Below are 18258 nucleotides of genomic sequence, written 5' to 3' on the forward strand. Positions count from 1 at the left end.
CTCTATAATGAAAATTATGGTACTCTGAAAAAAGAGATCAAAGAGGACATCAGAAAATGGAAAGATACCCTCTAGATAAGAGGAGTCAATAGAGTCAAAATGGCCATATTTCCAAAGCAGATATCAAGCCCAATCAAAATACAATAGCATTCCTCATACAACTAGAGAAAACAATCTTAAAATTTATATGGAACAAGAAGAGACCTAGAGTAGCAAAAACAATCCTCAGAAACAAGAGCAATTCAGGAAGAATCGCAATTCAGGAAGAATCGCAATTCAGGAAGAATCACAATTCCAGACTTCAAGTTATACTACAGAGCTACAGTGATAGAAGAAGCATGGCATTGACAATAAAACAGAAATTTGAATCAATGGAACAGAATGAGAGATGCAGAAACAACACCGAGCAAACTCAGCTACCTAATCTTTGACAAAGAGGCCATTAACATGCTAGAAGAAAGACAGCCATTTTAACAAGTGGTGCTGGTAAAATTGGCTATCCATCTGCAGAAGATTGAATCTAGACCCCTATCTCTCATACTGTACTAAACTAAAATCAAAATGGATCAAAGATCTAAATATGCCAGGGATGTAGCTCATCAGTGCCCTGCCTGCCTGGCAAGTGCAAGGTCCTGAGTTTGATTCTCTGTACAAAAAAAACACAACTAAATATTAAAACAGAAATACTTAATCTCCTGGAAGATAAAATAGGTATAACTCTTTTTTTTTTTTTTTAGAACTCTTCTTTTTTTTTTTTTTTGGTACCAGGGATCAAACTCAGGTCCTTGCACTTGCGAGGCAGGTGGCGGAACCACTGAGCTAAATCCCAGGCTAGAACTCTTGACACAGGTATAGGCAAAGACTTTCTGAACAGAACCCCAGTTTCACAAGAGATAACACCAAGAATCAACAAATGGTAACATATCAAGTTAAAAATCTTCTGCACAGCAAAGGAAACCAACAGAGTGGAGACAACCTACAGAATGGGAAAAAAAATTTGCCAGCTATTCTTCAGACAGAGGATTGATATCAAGAATATACAGAGCTCAAAAATATTAGATCCTCCTAATAAAAGGCACAATCAAAAAATAGGCAACTGAAATGACACATAATTCTCATAAGAAGAAGTACAATTGGCCAATAAATACATGAAAAAATGTTCAACATCTTTGGCCATCAGAAAAATGCAAATTCAAGGGGAATGGGGGGAAAAAGAAGAAGCAAGATATATCATGTACAGATAGAAATTCCCTATGGTGAATATTACCATTAGCTAAAATGTACTAATAAATGTTTTGCTGAAAAATGCAAACTAGGGCCAGTGATTTAGCTCAGTGGTTTCGCCACCTGCTACGCAAGCACAAAGTCCCGAGTTCGATCCCTGGTACCAAAAAAAAAAAAAAGAAATGCAAACTCAAAAAAGACTTACTCCAGAAAGAATGGTGACCATCAAGAAATCAGATAACAACAAATGCTGGCAAAGCTGCAGGGGTAGAGGTTGGGAGGAGGAGCCCCCTACACTGTTGGTGGTAATATAAACTATTACAACCACTTTGGAAATTCCTCAAAACACTGAGATTAGAAATCCCATTTGACCTAGCTATTCTCCCTTTAGGTATCTTTCTGAAAGTTAAAGACATCATATTACAGTGATACATGCATACCCATATTTACACCAGCACAAATCACAATAGCTAAATCTTGGAAGGGGCCTATATGTGTCCATCAACAGGTGAATGGATAAAGAAATGTGGTATTTACATGCAATGGAGTACTACTCTGCCTTAAAGAAAGATAAAATTGAGTCATTTTTAGGAAAATGAATGCACTTTGAGACCATAACGTTAAGTGTAATAAATCAGACACACAAGCTTAAATATAGCATGTTTTATTTTATATGAGAAGCCTAAAGTATAAAAAAGAATAAAATAACAGAGAGATGATAGGAAGTAGGGAGATAGATCTTTTTCAAAGGGGAAGCCATTCAAGAGTTGGAGTGAGAGGGGAGGGAGAGGAGGAAAAGAGGAAGAAAAAAGGAATTAAGATGTGTTATTTAGATGTACTAACTCCTTACAAGAAATATAACAATTATGTGTTGCAAACATTACCAAAAAAAATGGAAGGAGATCAAGAGGTGGATGGAGGAGTGTCTTAGTTACTTTTCTTGTTGCTGAGACAAAATACCCAGCACCCAAAGTTAAACAAGGAAAGGTTTATTTTGGCTCACACTTTGTAGATGTTTCAGTCCATAGGCAGCTGGTTCCAAGGCAGGGTGGTGTGGCAGGAGAGGATCAAAGAGGAGAAATAGTTCATGGCAAGCAGGCAGGAGACAGCAAAGCAAGAAAGCAGCAGCAGCTTGCCTTTCTTTGATCCCTTCTAGGCCACCTGCCTTCTAGGTGGTACCACCCACACCCAGGGTAGGCCTTCCCATTATCCACACTCAGAACTATGGTAAACCAATCAGCGGAATAATTTAGTAATCACACATTCTTAATCCCAGCATCACACACCCTAGATACAGCCACCTCTGAAAAGCCTCACCTATGACTGCCTGAAGCTTTAGGAAGACATCCAGGGCCGGGGATTTAGCTCAGTGGTTTCGCCGCCTGCTGCGCAAGCACAAGGACCCGAGTTCGATCCCCGGTACCAAAAAAAAAAGGAGGACATTCAGATATAAGCCATAACAAGAGGGGAGGTAAGAAATGGAAAAAGGATGAAAAAAATTAAGATGTATTATGTACACTTATGAGGAGGCAGGAGGATTACTGCAAATTCAAGGCCAGCCTGAGCTACACAGTGAAACCCTCCAACAACCCCCTCCCCCAAAAATAGATGTATTATGTACATGTATCATTTATTGGAGACACACTCCAATAAACCATTCAATAATGGTCCATTCATGGGTGAAAGAAGACTATTTACAAGTAAGACAGGATGGGCAGACCCATTTATGGCTGAAAGGGATTTGCCCAGGTTTGCTGTTTTGGGAGAAGGAAAAAAGTAAATAAACCAGGCTTGTGTTCAGAGGCTGTGGTTTTTCTTTAAAGTACAATTTTAACGTTTCAATTTCATTGTCTTCTTTTCTTATCCAGTTCTCATTTGTCCTTTACTTCATCATGGTTATTGAATACTGGATAAGCTTCATCGACTAATTGCCTTATTTTGGTTTGTGGGCCAAAATGGGGTTTTTGGAACCTTTTCCTAATGTCTGGAGCTGCCTGACTAAATAAAATACTGTTTTAGGATAATCTGACCTTCTCTAGGCTCAGAGTCTAAATTAGTGTATTTACTGAGGGCCTCTTCAAGTAGAAAAAGCAACTGGATTCTCATTGGGGCCCTGACTAGTAGACCTGAGCTTATCATAGTTCACAGGTTTGGGCATCCCTTGTCACATACCAACTAAAATGGCCTAAACTTTTGCTTAGCTTCTCTGCTTTTTTTTGTACCAGGGATCGAACTCAGGATCTTGCGCTTGCAAGGCAGGCTATGGCACCACTGAGCTAAATCCTTGGCCTTGCCTCTTGTGTTATAATTTCACTCAGGCCCTTCCTGAGACCCAAATAATGCCATACTCGCCTAATTATCAGAGGGCGAAGCTGCAAAGGCTTCATCATTGGCCCACTTTGCAGCTTTTATAATCCTTTTCCTTTCTACCGCAGTGCAACAAGAGATGAGGGTGAGGGCCGAGGATTTAGCTCAGTGGTTCTGCCCGCCTGCCTCGTAAGCACAAGGTCCCGAGTTCAATTCCAGGTACCGAGAGAGAGAGAGAGTGAGAGAGAGTGGGAGAGAGAGAGAGAGAGGGAGATGAAGATGAACTGAACATCTCACCAGGTCAGACTGAAAGCCATTGTTAGAATTTGGAAACCATCAACAAACTTTTTAAGATCCTCAGAAAATCTACCCAATTTCTCCTTGCACAGTTGAATATCTGTAACTGAAAAAGGAACTACCACAAGGACTGTACCATCAGTACCTGCCACTTCTGGAAGTGGTAGAGCAGTGGCAGGCTTAGATATTGGGTTTCCTGAATCTAAGGCCCTATGGTAGTAGACTCAGACCTAGTATGGGGGTGATTCAGGAGATGGCCTGTATCTCCTGAGGGTGCTGACTGAGCAGGGTGCTAGGGAGGTAATCAGGAGGAGGAGCTGACAGGAGGGGGCCCTCAACATCAGCTCCTGAGAGATGACAACTTCTAGGGTACAGATCAGACCCTGGTAAAGGACCATAAAGGCTTGAATATAGGGCACCTCTACCGTTTGTCTTGCTCCTTACAGTACAGATATAAGTGAAACATGGTGTTTTATTTCAGGCTCCAAGGGGTGGCCATGTCTCATTTTCCCCAAGTGGATACATAGGCCATTTGTTACTACACAGGGATATAAGATGATTTCTTTGAAGGGTCTTAGTGTGGGACTCATCCTACTGGTTAAGAAGACATCTGAGCTGGGACTCAGGAGGAATTAGATGAGGTTGTTCCCATCTGTAGATAGGAGGGCCAAAAATTAGGATCTAGGTTTAGCCTCCCAGGGGTTTAACCTGGTCAGGCTGCACTTCCTTCCAGGAGTTTAACCTGGCATGGCATTTCCTTTAAAGCTATCAGGAGTTTAACCTAATAAGGCTGAATTCTTTGGGACTGGGTATCTCCAGCCCTAAGCGAGTACTGGTGCTACTTCCTTGGACCCATATACACACAACTCATCTTCTGGTTGAAGAGCCCATATCTTACTGGATATCTTACTGGCTGGATGTCCCTTAGCCAATTAAAAGGGAACAAGACTCATCCCTACAGAAAACTGTACACACTAGATTAAGCCATAAAACATACACATCTGGTGACAGAATCTCAAAAGTCAAGCACCATGTCCTTCTAAACAGCAGTATAAACTTAAAGCCACATTTATCACAATGAAGGCAAAACTAAGTAAAAAGAGAGCAAACCAATATCAGCAAGTAACCCCCAGAAGCAACAGCTCTTAGGCAGGGTTTCAGGACCCAGATTAGATGAGTCAGCTACAGCCCGCTCCATTCACTCACTGGCTCTAACGGAAGCAGCAATGAGAGCTTTAAACAGACAGATTTTTCTTCTTACAGGATAGTATGACACTGTACCTCTTAACCCTGTTTTTGAGTTATCCAGAACCAACAACTAGAGAACTGGGACACTGATACCTGAAAGCCTGAAAGGGGGTCAGAAAAGGAGAAGGAAAATTACTAAAACCTATGGGAAGGAAGCACTCCATATGAGTTCATGACCCATGGGGAGACACAAACACCTTTGGCACTAGACAAAGGCTGCCCAAGTTCAGGGCAAGCTATCAAGTACTCCACAGAGAAAAGCAACAGTTTGGATGAGCCAGGTCCATATCTTCTGGTCCCCTGCTGTGGACAGCTATGCCAAAACATTTGGCTGTCAGTGGCCTTTTCCCCCACTCCAGCGGCCTTTTCTCCTACTCTGCTCAGCTCATACCCATCTGCACTGACACATGCGCCATGGGCTCCAAGGTAGACTTTCCACATGTGGATCAACAATTGGATATAGGGCCGGGGATTCAGCTCAGTGGTGCTGCCACCTGCCTCGAAAGCGCAAGGTCCTGAGTTCGATCCCTGATACCAAAAACAAAACAAAACAAAACACCATTGAATATAAGGCCAACTGATCAGCAGGCCCCTTCCTATCCCCCTTAAGGACTGAAGTCTTTTGTTCCACAATCAGTTTTGGGTATTTTTGTCTCAGCAACGAGAGAAAAGTAACTAACATACAAGGTATTATCACATATCTTCAGGTCGGGGATTTAGCTCAGTGGTTCTGCCACCTGCCAGGTAGGTCTAAAATGATATAGCATTGTTATGGTTTAGATCTAAAATGGCCCCCAGAGCCTCTTGTGTTTGGAAGGTGATTGGATTATGGGTCGCTATAGCTGACGTGTTGATAGGAGCCAGGATCTGGTCACAAGAGGTGGTCACCGTGGGCTGGGCTGGAAGGGTGGATTTCCCTTCCTGGCTCCCTCCTTAACTTTCTGCTTCCTAGCCCCCATAACCTGAGCAGCTTTTCCTCCTCCAGATCCTCTGCCACTCTCTTCTTTGCAGCCAACTAAACATGGACTGAAACAAATCTTTCTTTAAATTGTAGGTATTGGGTATTATATTTTAGTGAAAAGAAAGTGTTCTAGACATCATTGTTTTAATTTGCATTTTCCTCATTGCTAATGATATTGTTCCTTTTTTTCACATTTGTTGGTTTTTTGTGTGTATATGTATGTGTGTGTGTGTGAAATGTTTATTTGTGCATGTTGCCTCCTGTTATTGTTTGAATGTGTTTCTTTTTTAAATTATTGTTTTAAAATTGAGGTCCAAGGATTTAGCTCAGTGGTTCTGCCACCTGCCTCTCAAGTGCAAGGACCTGAGTTCAATCCCTGGTACCAAAAATAATAATAATAATTTTATTAGTACATGTTTGCAGTACATAATGATTATGTTCATTGTAGGGAGTGAGTACATGTACATAACACATCTTTTTTTTTTGGTATCGGGGATCAAACTCAGGTCCTTGCGCTCGCGCAGCAGGCGGTGGAACCACTGAGCTAAATCCCCAGCCCAACACATCTTCATTTTTTTATTTCCCCTTTCCCTCTCCCACCTCGCTCCAGCTCTTGTTCGCCTTCCCACTTGTAAAAGGTCTTGCTCTTCATTTTCTGTTACCTATTTTGTATTTTTCCCTTTAAGGTACATGTGGTTGGAAGCTTGGTCCTTAGTGTAGTGACACTGGAAGGTGGTGAAGACTGTAAGAAATGAGACCTAGTGAGTGATCCTTAGGTCACTGAGTGGCTGTCCTTGGAAGAATTAAAATAGTTCTCATGAGCCCCATTTTCTTGTAAATGACAGTTTTGTTCTTCTTGCCATAGTTTCATTCTTATTTTGTTTAATGAGATGACCTCCAGTTCCATCCATTTTCTTCTAAATGACATAGTTTTTTTGTTGTTGTTTTTGGTGTTTTTGGTACCGGGGATTGAACTCAGGACCCTGTGCTTTCAAGGCAGGTGCCAGAACCACTGAGCTAGATCCCCGGCCCTAAATGACATAGTTTTGTTCTCCCAAGAAGGCTACTATAAAAGTAGAAAACCTGGTCCCACTCCTTCTCCTTGGCTTCCTGTTTCAAGATTTGATCTCTTCCTGCAGATGTGACAGTTGTGACAGCATTCACCTTTAAGGTATCACCAAAGGCCAAGTCCCCACTGCCTGCCTTCTTGCCTGACCTTGGACTTTTAACCTCAAGAACTGTGAGCTGAATTAAACATCTTTAAAAAATAAAGTTAGCTGCCGGGGATTTACCTCAGTGGTTTCACTGCCTGCTGTGCAAGCACAAAGACCCGAGTTCAATCCCTGGTACCAAAAAAAAAAAGTAAATAAAATAAATAAACAAAGTTATCCTGCCTCTGATGTTTCATTGTAGTAGCAGAAAGAGAACCAATAGTTCTAATTTCTTCTGAATTTCCATTTATAGGAATAAAACTATTTTATTTTTTTCTGAAATACATTTTTATATTTTACAATGTATATTTTCATATATCCAAATATTTGGGTCATATCTTCTCTTATATTCCCTCTCCCTCTCCTTATTCTCTTCTCTTGTCTACTACAGTCTCCGTTCTACTTTCATGTCATCTTTTTTAGATTCCACACATAAGAGAAAACATGATACTTACCTCAGTCTGGCTTTGCTTTTCTTTCTTCCTTCCTTCTTTCCTTCCTTTCTTTTTTTTTTCTTTTTTGGTACCAGGGATCAAACTCAGGACCTTTGCTTGTGAGGCAGGTGGCGGAACCACTGAGCTAAATCCCTGGCCCTATCTGGCTTATTTTCTTTCTTTTTTTTTGGTACTGGGGATCGAACTCAGGTCCTTGTGCTTGCGCAGCAGGCGGTGGAACCACTGAGCTAAATCCCCAGCCCTATCTGGCTTATTTTCTTGGGCTGGGGATTTAACTCAGTGGCACCATGCCTGCCTTGCAAGCGCAAGGTCCTGAGTTAGATCCCTGATACCAAAAAAAAAATCTTAACAAGGTGATCTTCAGTTTCATCCATTTTCTTTTAAATGACATAATCTTGTTCTTCACAGCTGAATTATACTCCATTGTGTATATATGCCACATTTTCTTTACCTATTCATCTGTTGATGGGCACCTAAACTGGTTCCATATATTAGCTATTGTGAATTGTGCTACAATAAACATGGGTATGCAGGCATCCCTATAATATGCTGACCTTCATTCTTTTGGTAAATACCAAGGAGTATATAACTCATGTGGTAATTCCATTTTTAGTTTTTTGAGGACCTGCCATACTGATTGCTATAGTGGTTGTACTAATTGAAGAGTTCCTTTCTCCCTGCACTCTGATCAGCACTTACTTTTTATTCTTGATGATGGCCATTCTGACCATTGAGAGGGAATGTCAATAAAGTCTGCATTTGCATTTCTCTAATGGCTAAAGATGTTTAATATTTTTTCATATTTTGACCTTTCGTACTTACTTTGAGATGTGTTTGTTCAATTTATATGCCCATTTATTGGTTGGGTCACTTGATTTTTGGTTTTTTTTTTTTTTTTTAGTTCTTTGTATACCTATCAGAATAGTAGTTGGCAAAGATTTTCTCCCATTCTTTGGGTTGTGTCTTTATTCCATTGGGTTTTTCTCTTTTCTTTTCTTTGACATGGTAGCTATTTTTACTCCTGCAATAATTATTAATTCTGAAAAGTTATAGATTAAATCTAACTTCTAAGTCCTTTCCCATTTAATAAATTTTTATCAGTACATGTTTTCAGTACATAATGACTACATTCATTTTAAGGAGTTGGTAATATATTTTAATTATTTTTACATCCCTCTTCCCCTTCATTCCCTCTCAGCTGCATTTTTCCCTACCCTCATTCTCACCTTTCCATCTCTTTTTTCTTTATTTCCTATTATCTATCTTTAATTTTACTCTTTATTTATATTTTGGGTTTCTCCTATAAGGGAAAAATGCAACATTTAAGCTTGTGTGTCTGATTTATTTCACTTAGCATTATGGTCTCAAGGTGATTTCATTTTTCTACAAATGACTCAAGATGTTCCTTCTTTACTGCACAGTAGTACTCCACTGTGTATAAACACCACATTTTCTTTATCCATTCACCTGTTGATGGACATACAGGCCACTTCCAAGATTTAGCTATTGTGAACTGTGCTGCTATAAACATGGGCATGCATGTATCACTGTAAAATGATGTCTTTACCTCTTCCAGAAAGATACCTACAAGGGGACTAGCTGGGTCAGATGGAATTTTTAGTTTCAGTGTTTAGAGGAATCTCATACTGATTTTCACTAGTTTACATTCATTCCCACAACTCCCAACCTCACAGCCTTCCCAACATTTGTTGTTATTTTCATGATAGCCATTCTTTCTGGAGTAAGATGGAATCTCAGTGTTGTTTAAATTTGCGTTTCTCTGATGGCCAAAGACATTGAACATCTTTTTCATTTATTTATTGGTCATTTGTATTTCTTCTGAGAAGTGTCTGCTCATTTCAGTTGATGTTATGTTTTGTGTATGTTTATGTTATGTCAGTTTATGTTATGTTTCAGTTGATGTTTTATGTTTTCAGTTATGTTTTGATTGGGTCTTTTATTTGAAGAGGGTCTAATATTTTTGAGTTTTTTATATATTCTAAATATTAGTCCTATGTCTGAGGAATAGCTGGCAAAATTTTTTTTCCCTTCTACAGGTTGTCTCTTTATTCTGTTGGTTTTCTTTTACTGTGCAGAAGCCTTTTCATTTGATATGATCCCATGTGTTGATTCTTGGTGTTGTCTCTTGTGCAGTTAGAGTTTTGTTCAGAAAGTCCTTGCCTGTGCCTATGTCTTCAAGAGTTTTACCTATTTTGTTTTACCACATATTAAGTATTTAATATTTAGATCTTTGATCCATTTTGATTTTAGTTTGATATATGGTGAGAAAAGGAGTCTAGATTCAATCTTCTGTACGTAGATAGCCAGTTTTCCTAGCACCATTTGTTAAACAGGCTGCCTTTCTTCCATGTTTTTGGCCCCTTTGTCAAAGACAGTTCCTGATTTTTAAATATATATATATGTATATATATATGTGTATATATATATATACATATATATGCATATGATCCATTTTGTGTTATGACTTTGCATCCTTGCTAAACACACTTGTTAGTTCTAGGTTTTATTGCCTTCTGTAAATAAGAGCAGTTTTCTTTCTATTCTGTATGCTTTTTGTTTCTTTTTCTTGCCTTATTGCAATGGTTAGGACTTTACATATGATGTTAAATAGGAGTACAGAGAGTAGGTACTTTTACCTTGTTTCTGATCTTCAGAGAAAGTAGTCTTTCACATAAAGTGTGATTTTACATATATAACTTTGTAGTTGCCTTTTATCAAGTTGAAGAAGTTCCTTTTTATTCCCAGTTTTCTGAGTTTATCTCGAAGAAACTTTGGATTTGGTCAACTAGTTTGCATCAACTATGATATGATCATGTGCTTTTAATTCTTAGATTGTTAATGTGATGTATTATATTGATTGATTTTCAAATACTGAACCACTTTGCACCCCAGGTTTAAATTTCCCTTTGTTATTATGTATTTTTCTTTTCCATATATTTCTAAGATTTAATAATTTGTTGCAGATTTTGGTTCATGGGTTGTCACTTGTAACAAAAGGATTAAAAATATGTGCTTAAAGATTCTACTTTGAGGAATCTATCTTAAGGAAACAGATTTTCTTTTACAGCCGGGGATTTAGCTCAGTGGTGCCATGCCTGCCTCGCAAGTGCCAAGGCCCTGAGTTCAATCCTCGGTAAGAATGTCACTCTTCCTTCACCCAAATCATTGAGTGAATGTTCAATAGAAGGGATCCAAAGATTTTCTATTATACACACTTTGGGTTCTGATAGACATGGATTTAAGTTTGAACTCTTCCTAACTGCATAAAATCAGGTCTGTTTCCCAATCTGTAAAATGGGGATAAGAGTGCCTCTTGCTGAGCTGTATTAGATGAAGCAATTCACACACAATGTCCAACACACAGTGAGCTTTAAGTAAACAGTAACTTATTACATTATATATACAGACTTCCCCAGCCTCTGCAGGAGGGCAAATCTGCCCAAATCAAAGTACTTCATCTTTGCTCCCTGATTAGCTTCTACTTTGAAGCTCCTTTTGGGTAGGAAGTCTCCTCATTCCTGATTCCTTTGTTTTCTATTACATGTGCTAGGCCGTGAGAATACAAAAGCAAAAAATATCCTCAGAGAGCTGAATCTATTAGAAAGATGTGCACAAACAGTACCATGCAACATAAAGACACTAGAATCCATTCTCTGCGGAGGTGCAGTGGTTTGTGAACGTCGCAGTCAGAGCTGTGTCAAGACTGCAGGCCGACAGAAGCTGCCGGGCTAGAAAGGAGGGCGGCAACTTCTACAATGTAATCTCGTTAGTGGTGTGGAAGCTAAGGGACTTGCTGTTCCCATAGCAACGGGACTACCTATCCATTCTAGCCAAACGAGTCCCTGGTGTTTAACGTCTGAGGGGGCCAGAGAAGGTCACTTCCGGTCCGCCTTCTGGAGGCGCGCGGAAGCTCGATTGGAACCGAAGGACCCGAGCTCCGCGTCTCTGATTGGCCCAGGCAGACGGAGGGGACGAACCTGCCCCTGCTCAAACTGGAATTTTTCTCGCGGAGCGGAAGTTGATCTCTCCTGCCCCGGAAGTATAACACTGCCGTCCTACAGGTGTGGGTTTTGCTGGTCTGCCGGCTGCTGTCAAGATGCCGGGAGCTTCGGCGAAAGGCTTCGAGTTGTCTGAGACAATCGAAAGCTTCGTGGAGACCCTGAAGCGGGGCGGCGGGCAGCGTAGCTCTGAGGACATGGCTCGGGAGACCCTAGGGCTGCTACGCCGGATCATCACTGACCACCGCTGGAGTAATGCTGGTGAGGCAGGCCAGGCTGCCTTCGCGTCCCCGTCCCCTTTTCATTCCCGACCCCAAGGCAAAAAGTCGCTCAGGACTTGTCGCGCACTGGCCCCGCTCGGCCCCTCTTTCTCCGGCTTTAGGGGAGCTGATGGAGTTGATCCGCAGAGAGGGCAGGAGGATGATGGCAGCACAGCCCTCCGAGACCACCGTGGGAAACATGGTGCGGAGAGTGCTCAAGATCATTCGCGAAGAGTATGGCAGGTCTGGCTCATGGCCTGGGCACCGGGTTGGACCTAGGGACGCTTTTTGCATGTTCCTTCTCCATGCTTGGAGCCTCTAGTGTTGCTGAAGAGCTCCTGTTACTTACCTGACCACAACTTCCCCCCACCTCACTCTGGGTCTTGTTGCCTCCATAGACTACATGGACGCAGCGATGAGAGCGATCAGCAGGAGTCCCTGCACAAACTCTTGACATCCGGAGGCCTGAGCGAGGATTTCAGCTTACATTATGCCCAGCTTCAGTCCAACATCATTGAGGCAATTAATGAGCTGCTGGTGGAGCTGGGTAAGAGATCTGATTACTGGGTGGTTCAGGTTTTGAAACCGAAGCCCCCAGAAGTTGTTTTTCAGCAGAAGTGGGAGCGATTACCAGTCCTCTGGTTCCCAGCAGTTTGTCTTCCATGCTGATTAGGAATGGGTGGAACAGGTAGCAGGACTAAAGTGACCTTCTCTATCCGTACAAACTCTCCATAGACTGTTGATCCACTGTGGCAACCAGAGGTTCATTTTCATTGTAAAGAAAACGAACTCTAAAAACACACTTGACAATGCCTCCTTCACTAAACTTCTTTAATTTTTATACACACATATATCCTAGCTTCATCCTCATCTTTGTGACCCAAGACAGATGTTCATTACAGGCAGAGTTCCTCAGGGGATGAAGAAGCTAGGTTCTATCTGTGCCCCAAACTACAGCTTCTAAACCCTGCCCCCATTTTTCTTCTCCTCTCAGATTGAGGCGTTGTGGCCAATTTGTAGGAAGAGTTGCTTTAGGGGAAATCTGTTTAGCTCACAGTCAGCACTTTAGGATTTCCCCAGATTGCTGTTTCTTTCATGAATTCGTTTTCTTCAGGAGCTATTTAAGAAGCTGGTAGAGTGGCAGGAAGATAGTTGATGGGCAGGGCTGCTGATGCAAAAGAGGTGTAGCTTGAGAATTTGAGAAGTAGAAGATCTCAGAGGAATGGGGCTTTTAAGAAATTGTGACGTTTCACTTTAAGCTTATTATCCCTTGGTACCAAGGTCTGCCAGAGAGGCAGTATATGTGAAGGGCAGAAACCCTTTCCATGCTACTGTCACATCTCTGCACTATAGCATCGCAGCTTCATATTTTCCTTGCAAAACTGTTCTTGCAGAAGGCACAACGGAGAACATTGCAGCTCAGGCTCTGGAGCACATCCACTCCAACGAGGTGATCATGACCATTGGGTTTTCGAGAACAGTAGAGGCCTTCCTTAAAGAGGCTGCCCGAAAGAGGAAATTCCATGTTATTGTGGCAGAGTGTGCTCCTTTCTGCCAGGTATGGGGACTGTTGGAGTTGTTAAGAAAAATCAAAAATGAAGAGGGGAATGGATGGGGTCTATGCCAACTTTGAAATGATAGGGAAGACATTGAGACATTAAAAAGATATACCATTAAGGGTCAAGTTGTTCATCCAGTGAGCATCTTAAAGCTCACTGGTTTAAGAAAGATGGGTGAACTGCTGGGTCTAAAGAGGGAAATATTAGTTCTTTTAGGAATCAAAATAGAGTATATATTACTTTGAGGATGACTAGTGCTTGTTCTGATCTCACTCAATCCTTAATTAAATGATAGTTCTCAACAAACAAATATGTAAGGATGCAGGATGTTGTAAAATAATGAGCCAGAACCTATCTTGTTAGCTATGCTTGATTACGCAAGCAAGTTGTATTTCCAGTTTTGTGGGCACTCTAGTGCTGCTGCAGAGTAATATATATTTATTAGCTTCCCCTGGGCTTTGCTGCAACTCACCAGAAAATACTAATCCTAGCCAGAAAAATGAGTTATGTGTTAGAAATTGTGTGCTAGATATGTCTGTGTCACAGAATTTCCCCAGATCCAGCTATATTTGAAAGCTCTTTTCACTGTCTGTCACTTTCTCTCCCAGCAATAGCCTTTCCCTCCTATTGCAGGGTCATGAAATGGCTGTCAATTTATCCAAAGCTGGAATTGAAACAACTGTCATGACTGATGCTGCTATTTTTGCTGTTATGTCGAGAGTCAACAAGGTAGGTATTTTTAGAGTCAATGTGTTGAGTTTGTGAAGATTATACTGAAAAAAATACTTATTTTTTCCCCTCTTAAAATGTTCACAGTAAGAGAAGAAAGTTTCTAGTACCTTTTGAAACTCCATACTTATGCTTTTAACATCTATTACCGAGCCAAGTGTGTGGCACACACCTGTAATCCCAGCACTTGGGAGGCTGAGGCAGGAGAATCACAAGTTTGAGGCCAGCCTAGGATACATAGTGAGTTCAAGGATAGCCTGAACTACATAGTGAGGCCTTGTCTCACAAAAATAAAAAATCAAATCAAATCTATTACCAAATTTTTTCACTCTTTATGTTTATCACTGTTTCTCACTAGCATTGAAGCCAAGCTAAAAGTTGCAGATGCCGGGGATTAGTCAAAGAGCTTGGCCATGGTGGGTGATAAATGAAAACAGCTCTTGGCTGCTCTGGAGGTACAGCATAGAGATTTCCAGCAAGGTGAAATGCAGTAGGAATTGCAGTTTCCTGTCACATGCTACTGTCATTCTTTCCTTGGGGAGGCAGGAATCTATAGTACTGAATCTTTGATCCCTTTCCCTCTGTTAGTCTGTGGTCCCTCAGGATGTCCAGGCGGAGGCCTGAGCATTCAGCCTCTTGTGGCCAGCTGCCCTTGTAATCCCTGACTCCCAGGATGGCTCACATTTTTCTTCCTGTCCCAAAGGTGATCATCGGCACAAAGACCATCCTGGCCAATGGTGCCCTGAGAGCTGTGACAGGAACTCACACACTGGCGCTGGCAGCGAAGCACCATTCCACCCCACTCATCGTCTGTGCACCCATGTTTAAGCTTTCCCCACAGGTAGGTCTGTGGCTCTGTCTCTACCAGTTAGGCGGCAGAGAAGGGAGCAAGGCCCTGTGTGCACGGTTGCCAGCACCCGCATTGCCCCAGCTGTTTTCTGAAAATGCTAAACAGGTTGAAACTAGGATCATAGGATCAGTTTTATTTGTCTTGTCATAAGGTCTGTCCTCTGTGGCCTAAATACAAGCAGTTGCTAAGTGAAGAGCTGTTTTATCAGTGATAGAAGCTATTTGCTTTGCATACAGTCTATTTATTGGTCTGTGTATTTTTTAATTAAGGTGAAAGTCATATAACATAATTAGCCATTTTAAAATGTACAATTTAGTGGAATTTAGTACATTCACTGCATGTGTAACCACCACTTTCTAGCTTCAAAACTTTTTGTCATCCCAGAAAAATACCCTGTACCTGTTAAGTAATCTCCCCCTTTTCTCATCTCATAGTAACGGTGAAGCTGCTATCTCTATGGATTGGCCAATTTGGGATCTTTTAATATAAAGGAATCATACAATATGTGACATTTTGTGTCTGACTTTCACTTAGCAGAACATTTTCAGGATTCATCCATATTGTAACGTGTCAGAATTTCTTTTCTTTTTAAGGTTGAATAATGTTCCACTGTGTTAGTATGCCAGAGTTTACCTATTTATTTGTTGACATTTGGGTTGGTTTCACCTTTTGGCTTTTGTGAATAATGCTGCTTTAAGCATTTGTGTGTAAATTTTTTTTCTGGGTGGATGTAGATTTTGAATTCTCCTGGGTACTTTTCTAGGAGTGGAATTTTTAAGCATCTTTTTTTTTTCTTTTCTAGTTCCCCAATGAAGAAGATTCATTTCACAAGTTTGTAGCTCCTGAAGAAGTTCTCCCTTTTACAGAAGGTACAGGTGTGTGTGTGTGTGTGTGTGTGTGTTGTCTTCTGTTTTGGTTTTCAATAAGATTGAATGCTGTCAGGTTGTGTTTTTTAAAAATCATACTTCTTGAGAGCACTGTTTGCATTAGCAGCTTCTAGAATTCTAGTGTTTGGGGAGCTGCACTAGGCCATGCTAATTTGTTCTAAGACTAGTATGTGTTAACTGAGTTGTTGGAGGCCCATGGTGGGTTGGTCGCCCAGCATTGACCGGGTTTGGCTTTGTACCTTGTTTAAAATACAGGCCACAACCAAGTAGGGAAGAAGGACCTATTTTCAGTCGCTGTAGGGAGTCATGTTGATGACTTGGCTGCCAAAGGAAGCAGGCTCTGAAATGTTACTACTTGTAAAACTTGCGTTATCCTGGACATACTCATGTGTTGAGGTCCTTTTCTCTGGCTGCTTCTGAAGGCAGCAGCTCTGCTCCTGCCTCCTTAGCAGTTAAGCTGGCCTCTTAGTACCCACTATAGCCAGACATGGGCAGTATGACAGTGAACAGAGCAGATAAGGCCCTGTTCCCCAGAGATTACATTTTATTGCAGGTACAGACAGGATGTCAGGTCCTGGGATGTTTTAGGAAGAAAACAAGTAAGGGTGATGTGCTAGAAAGTGGCCAAGAAGGTCCTGAGTTCTGTCCCCAGTACTGCAAAAAAAAAAAAGAAAAAAGAAAAAAAAAGTGCCCGAGTGACTGCCTAAGAATGGGGGAGGGTCTTAGTGAGAGGACATTGCAGCTGAGTCCTGAATGAACAGAACCCACCAGCGAAGATTGGGGATGAGTTTGCCAGGCACTGGTGCAAAGGCTGAAAGGGACACATCCACTGCCAGCTGGAAAAAAGATGGCCATGTGGCTGGAGAGTAATGAACATAAAGGAGAGTCACATAAATTATAGTTAGTGTGGTGATGCAGTGGGGCCAGATCTTAAAGGTTGCAGTCTGAAGTTTGAATCTTATTCAGGTGCTATGCAAAGGCATTGCAGGATCATAATCTGGGAGTCATCTCCTCTAGTTTGTGTTTTGCCACAGCTCTCCTTCCTGGGTAGCGAATATGCCTGCATTATTGAACCTACTCCATGCGTTACTCAGTTATTAGAGGAGCATCCTCAGCTTCATCTTTAGCATGTGTGATTGCCTTTCAGGAGATATTCTAGAAAAGGTCAGCGTTCACTGCCCTGTATTTGACTACGTGCCCCCAGAGCTCATTACCCTCTTTATCTCCAACATTGGTGGGAACGCACCTTCTTACATCTACCGCCTGATGAGTGAGCTCTATCACCCTGATGATCACGTCCTGTGACTACCACTCATCCTAAGCAGAACGTGCTCAGGCAGACAGACCCGAGAGGAAACTCAGTGCTGCGGCTGCAGTGTGTACTCCCAGCAGTGGGGGAGTGGACAGAGTCAACCTAAAACAACTTGCTGTGACTTCCTGCCGTCTCAGTCATCCCATCACAAGGCTTGCATCCAGGGCTGTTTCTTGCCTTTCAAGTCTTAACAGAGCAGCCAGGCTGAACCTATTGATTTTGGAGCCTCTTGGTGACCTGGATGCATCTGTTTCAGAAACTTCAACTTTCTGGTCACTGGTGTGTTAAGCATAACACTGACTACCTTGCTGGTATACAGGTTTTTACTCAGAAGTGGCTCCCACACCTTTTCCTAGGCTGTGCCAATAAAAGCTACTGGAAGGTTGCTGAGTTTATTTATTGTCCTGAGCTCTCATTGAACTGAAATAGCAGCAGCAGAGCTGCTTTTGTGTGTTTTCTTGAGGGAAAAGTCTAAAACATAGAAGTGCAAATGAAAGTATTTACAGTTTCCTTTTATAATTTACTGGAACTGGCCCCAACTTGTTAGTCACCTAAGGTGGTATTTCTGAGACCTCTGACCATCAGTCACCTAAAATGACACCCTCTGATCTCAGGGGTGCCTTGGGAGTCTTTAACACTCTACAAGAACCTTCTCGTTTCCTGTTAATAGGACTGTAAACTGGTATAACGTTCTAAAAGGCAATTTGGAACTTACCCTTCTAGAATTATTTATACAAGCACACAAAGAAATATACAGGAATATTCAATGTAGTAGTTATAGTGTCATGATCTAAGTGTTTAGCAATAAAGGAAAGTTTAAATAAGTTGTGACATTTACACTCCAGAACATTATATGTACAGTGCAGTAAAGGTTTCAAAAGAAAGGTGTGAGAGGGCCAGGGATTTAGCTCAGTGGCACCTTGCCTGCCTCAAAGCACA

The 18258-nt window shown here is 41.5% G+C and overlaps 1 protein-coding gene across 2 annotated transcripts; it reads left to right on the top strand.

The window, feature by feature from the left end:
- Positions 1 to 11742: 11742 nt before the first annotated feature.
- On the top strand, positions 11743 to 17704 carry Eif2b2 (eukaryotic translation initiation factor 2B subunit beta). 2 transcript variants are annotated; one of them, XM_004837184.4, is made up of 8 exons: positions 11743 to 11983; positions 12105 to 12225; positions 12381 to 12529; positions 13377 to 13540; positions 14175 to 14270; positions 14974 to 15111; positions 15923 to 15995; positions 17155 to 17704. In XM_004837184.4, the coding sequence occupies exons 1-8, from the start codon at positions 11821 to 11823 to the stop codon at positions 17310 to 17312; spliced, it is 1062 nt and encodes a 353-aa protein (XP_004837241.1). In that variant the 5' UTR covers positions 11743 to 11820; the 3' UTR covers positions 17313 to 17704. The 2 variants fall into 2 exon arrangements, with proteins under 2 accessions (XP_004837241.1, XP_004837242.1); XM_004837185.4 differs by having other exon boundaries at positions 11744 to 11983; positions 15923 to 15989.
- The last annotated feature ends 554 nt before the right edge of the window (positions 17705 to 18258 follow it).

This window comes from Heterocephalus glaber, unplaced genomic scaffold (assembly GCF_053883595.1).
Source record: "Heterocephalus glaber isolate CG9 unplaced genomic scaffold, H.glaber_assembly_v1.0 deba00001608, whole genome shotgun sequence".
Classification (NCBI taxonomy): domain Eukaryota; kingdom Metazoa; phylum Chordata; class Mammalia; order Rodentia; family Bathyergidae; genus Heterocephalus; species Heterocephalus glaber.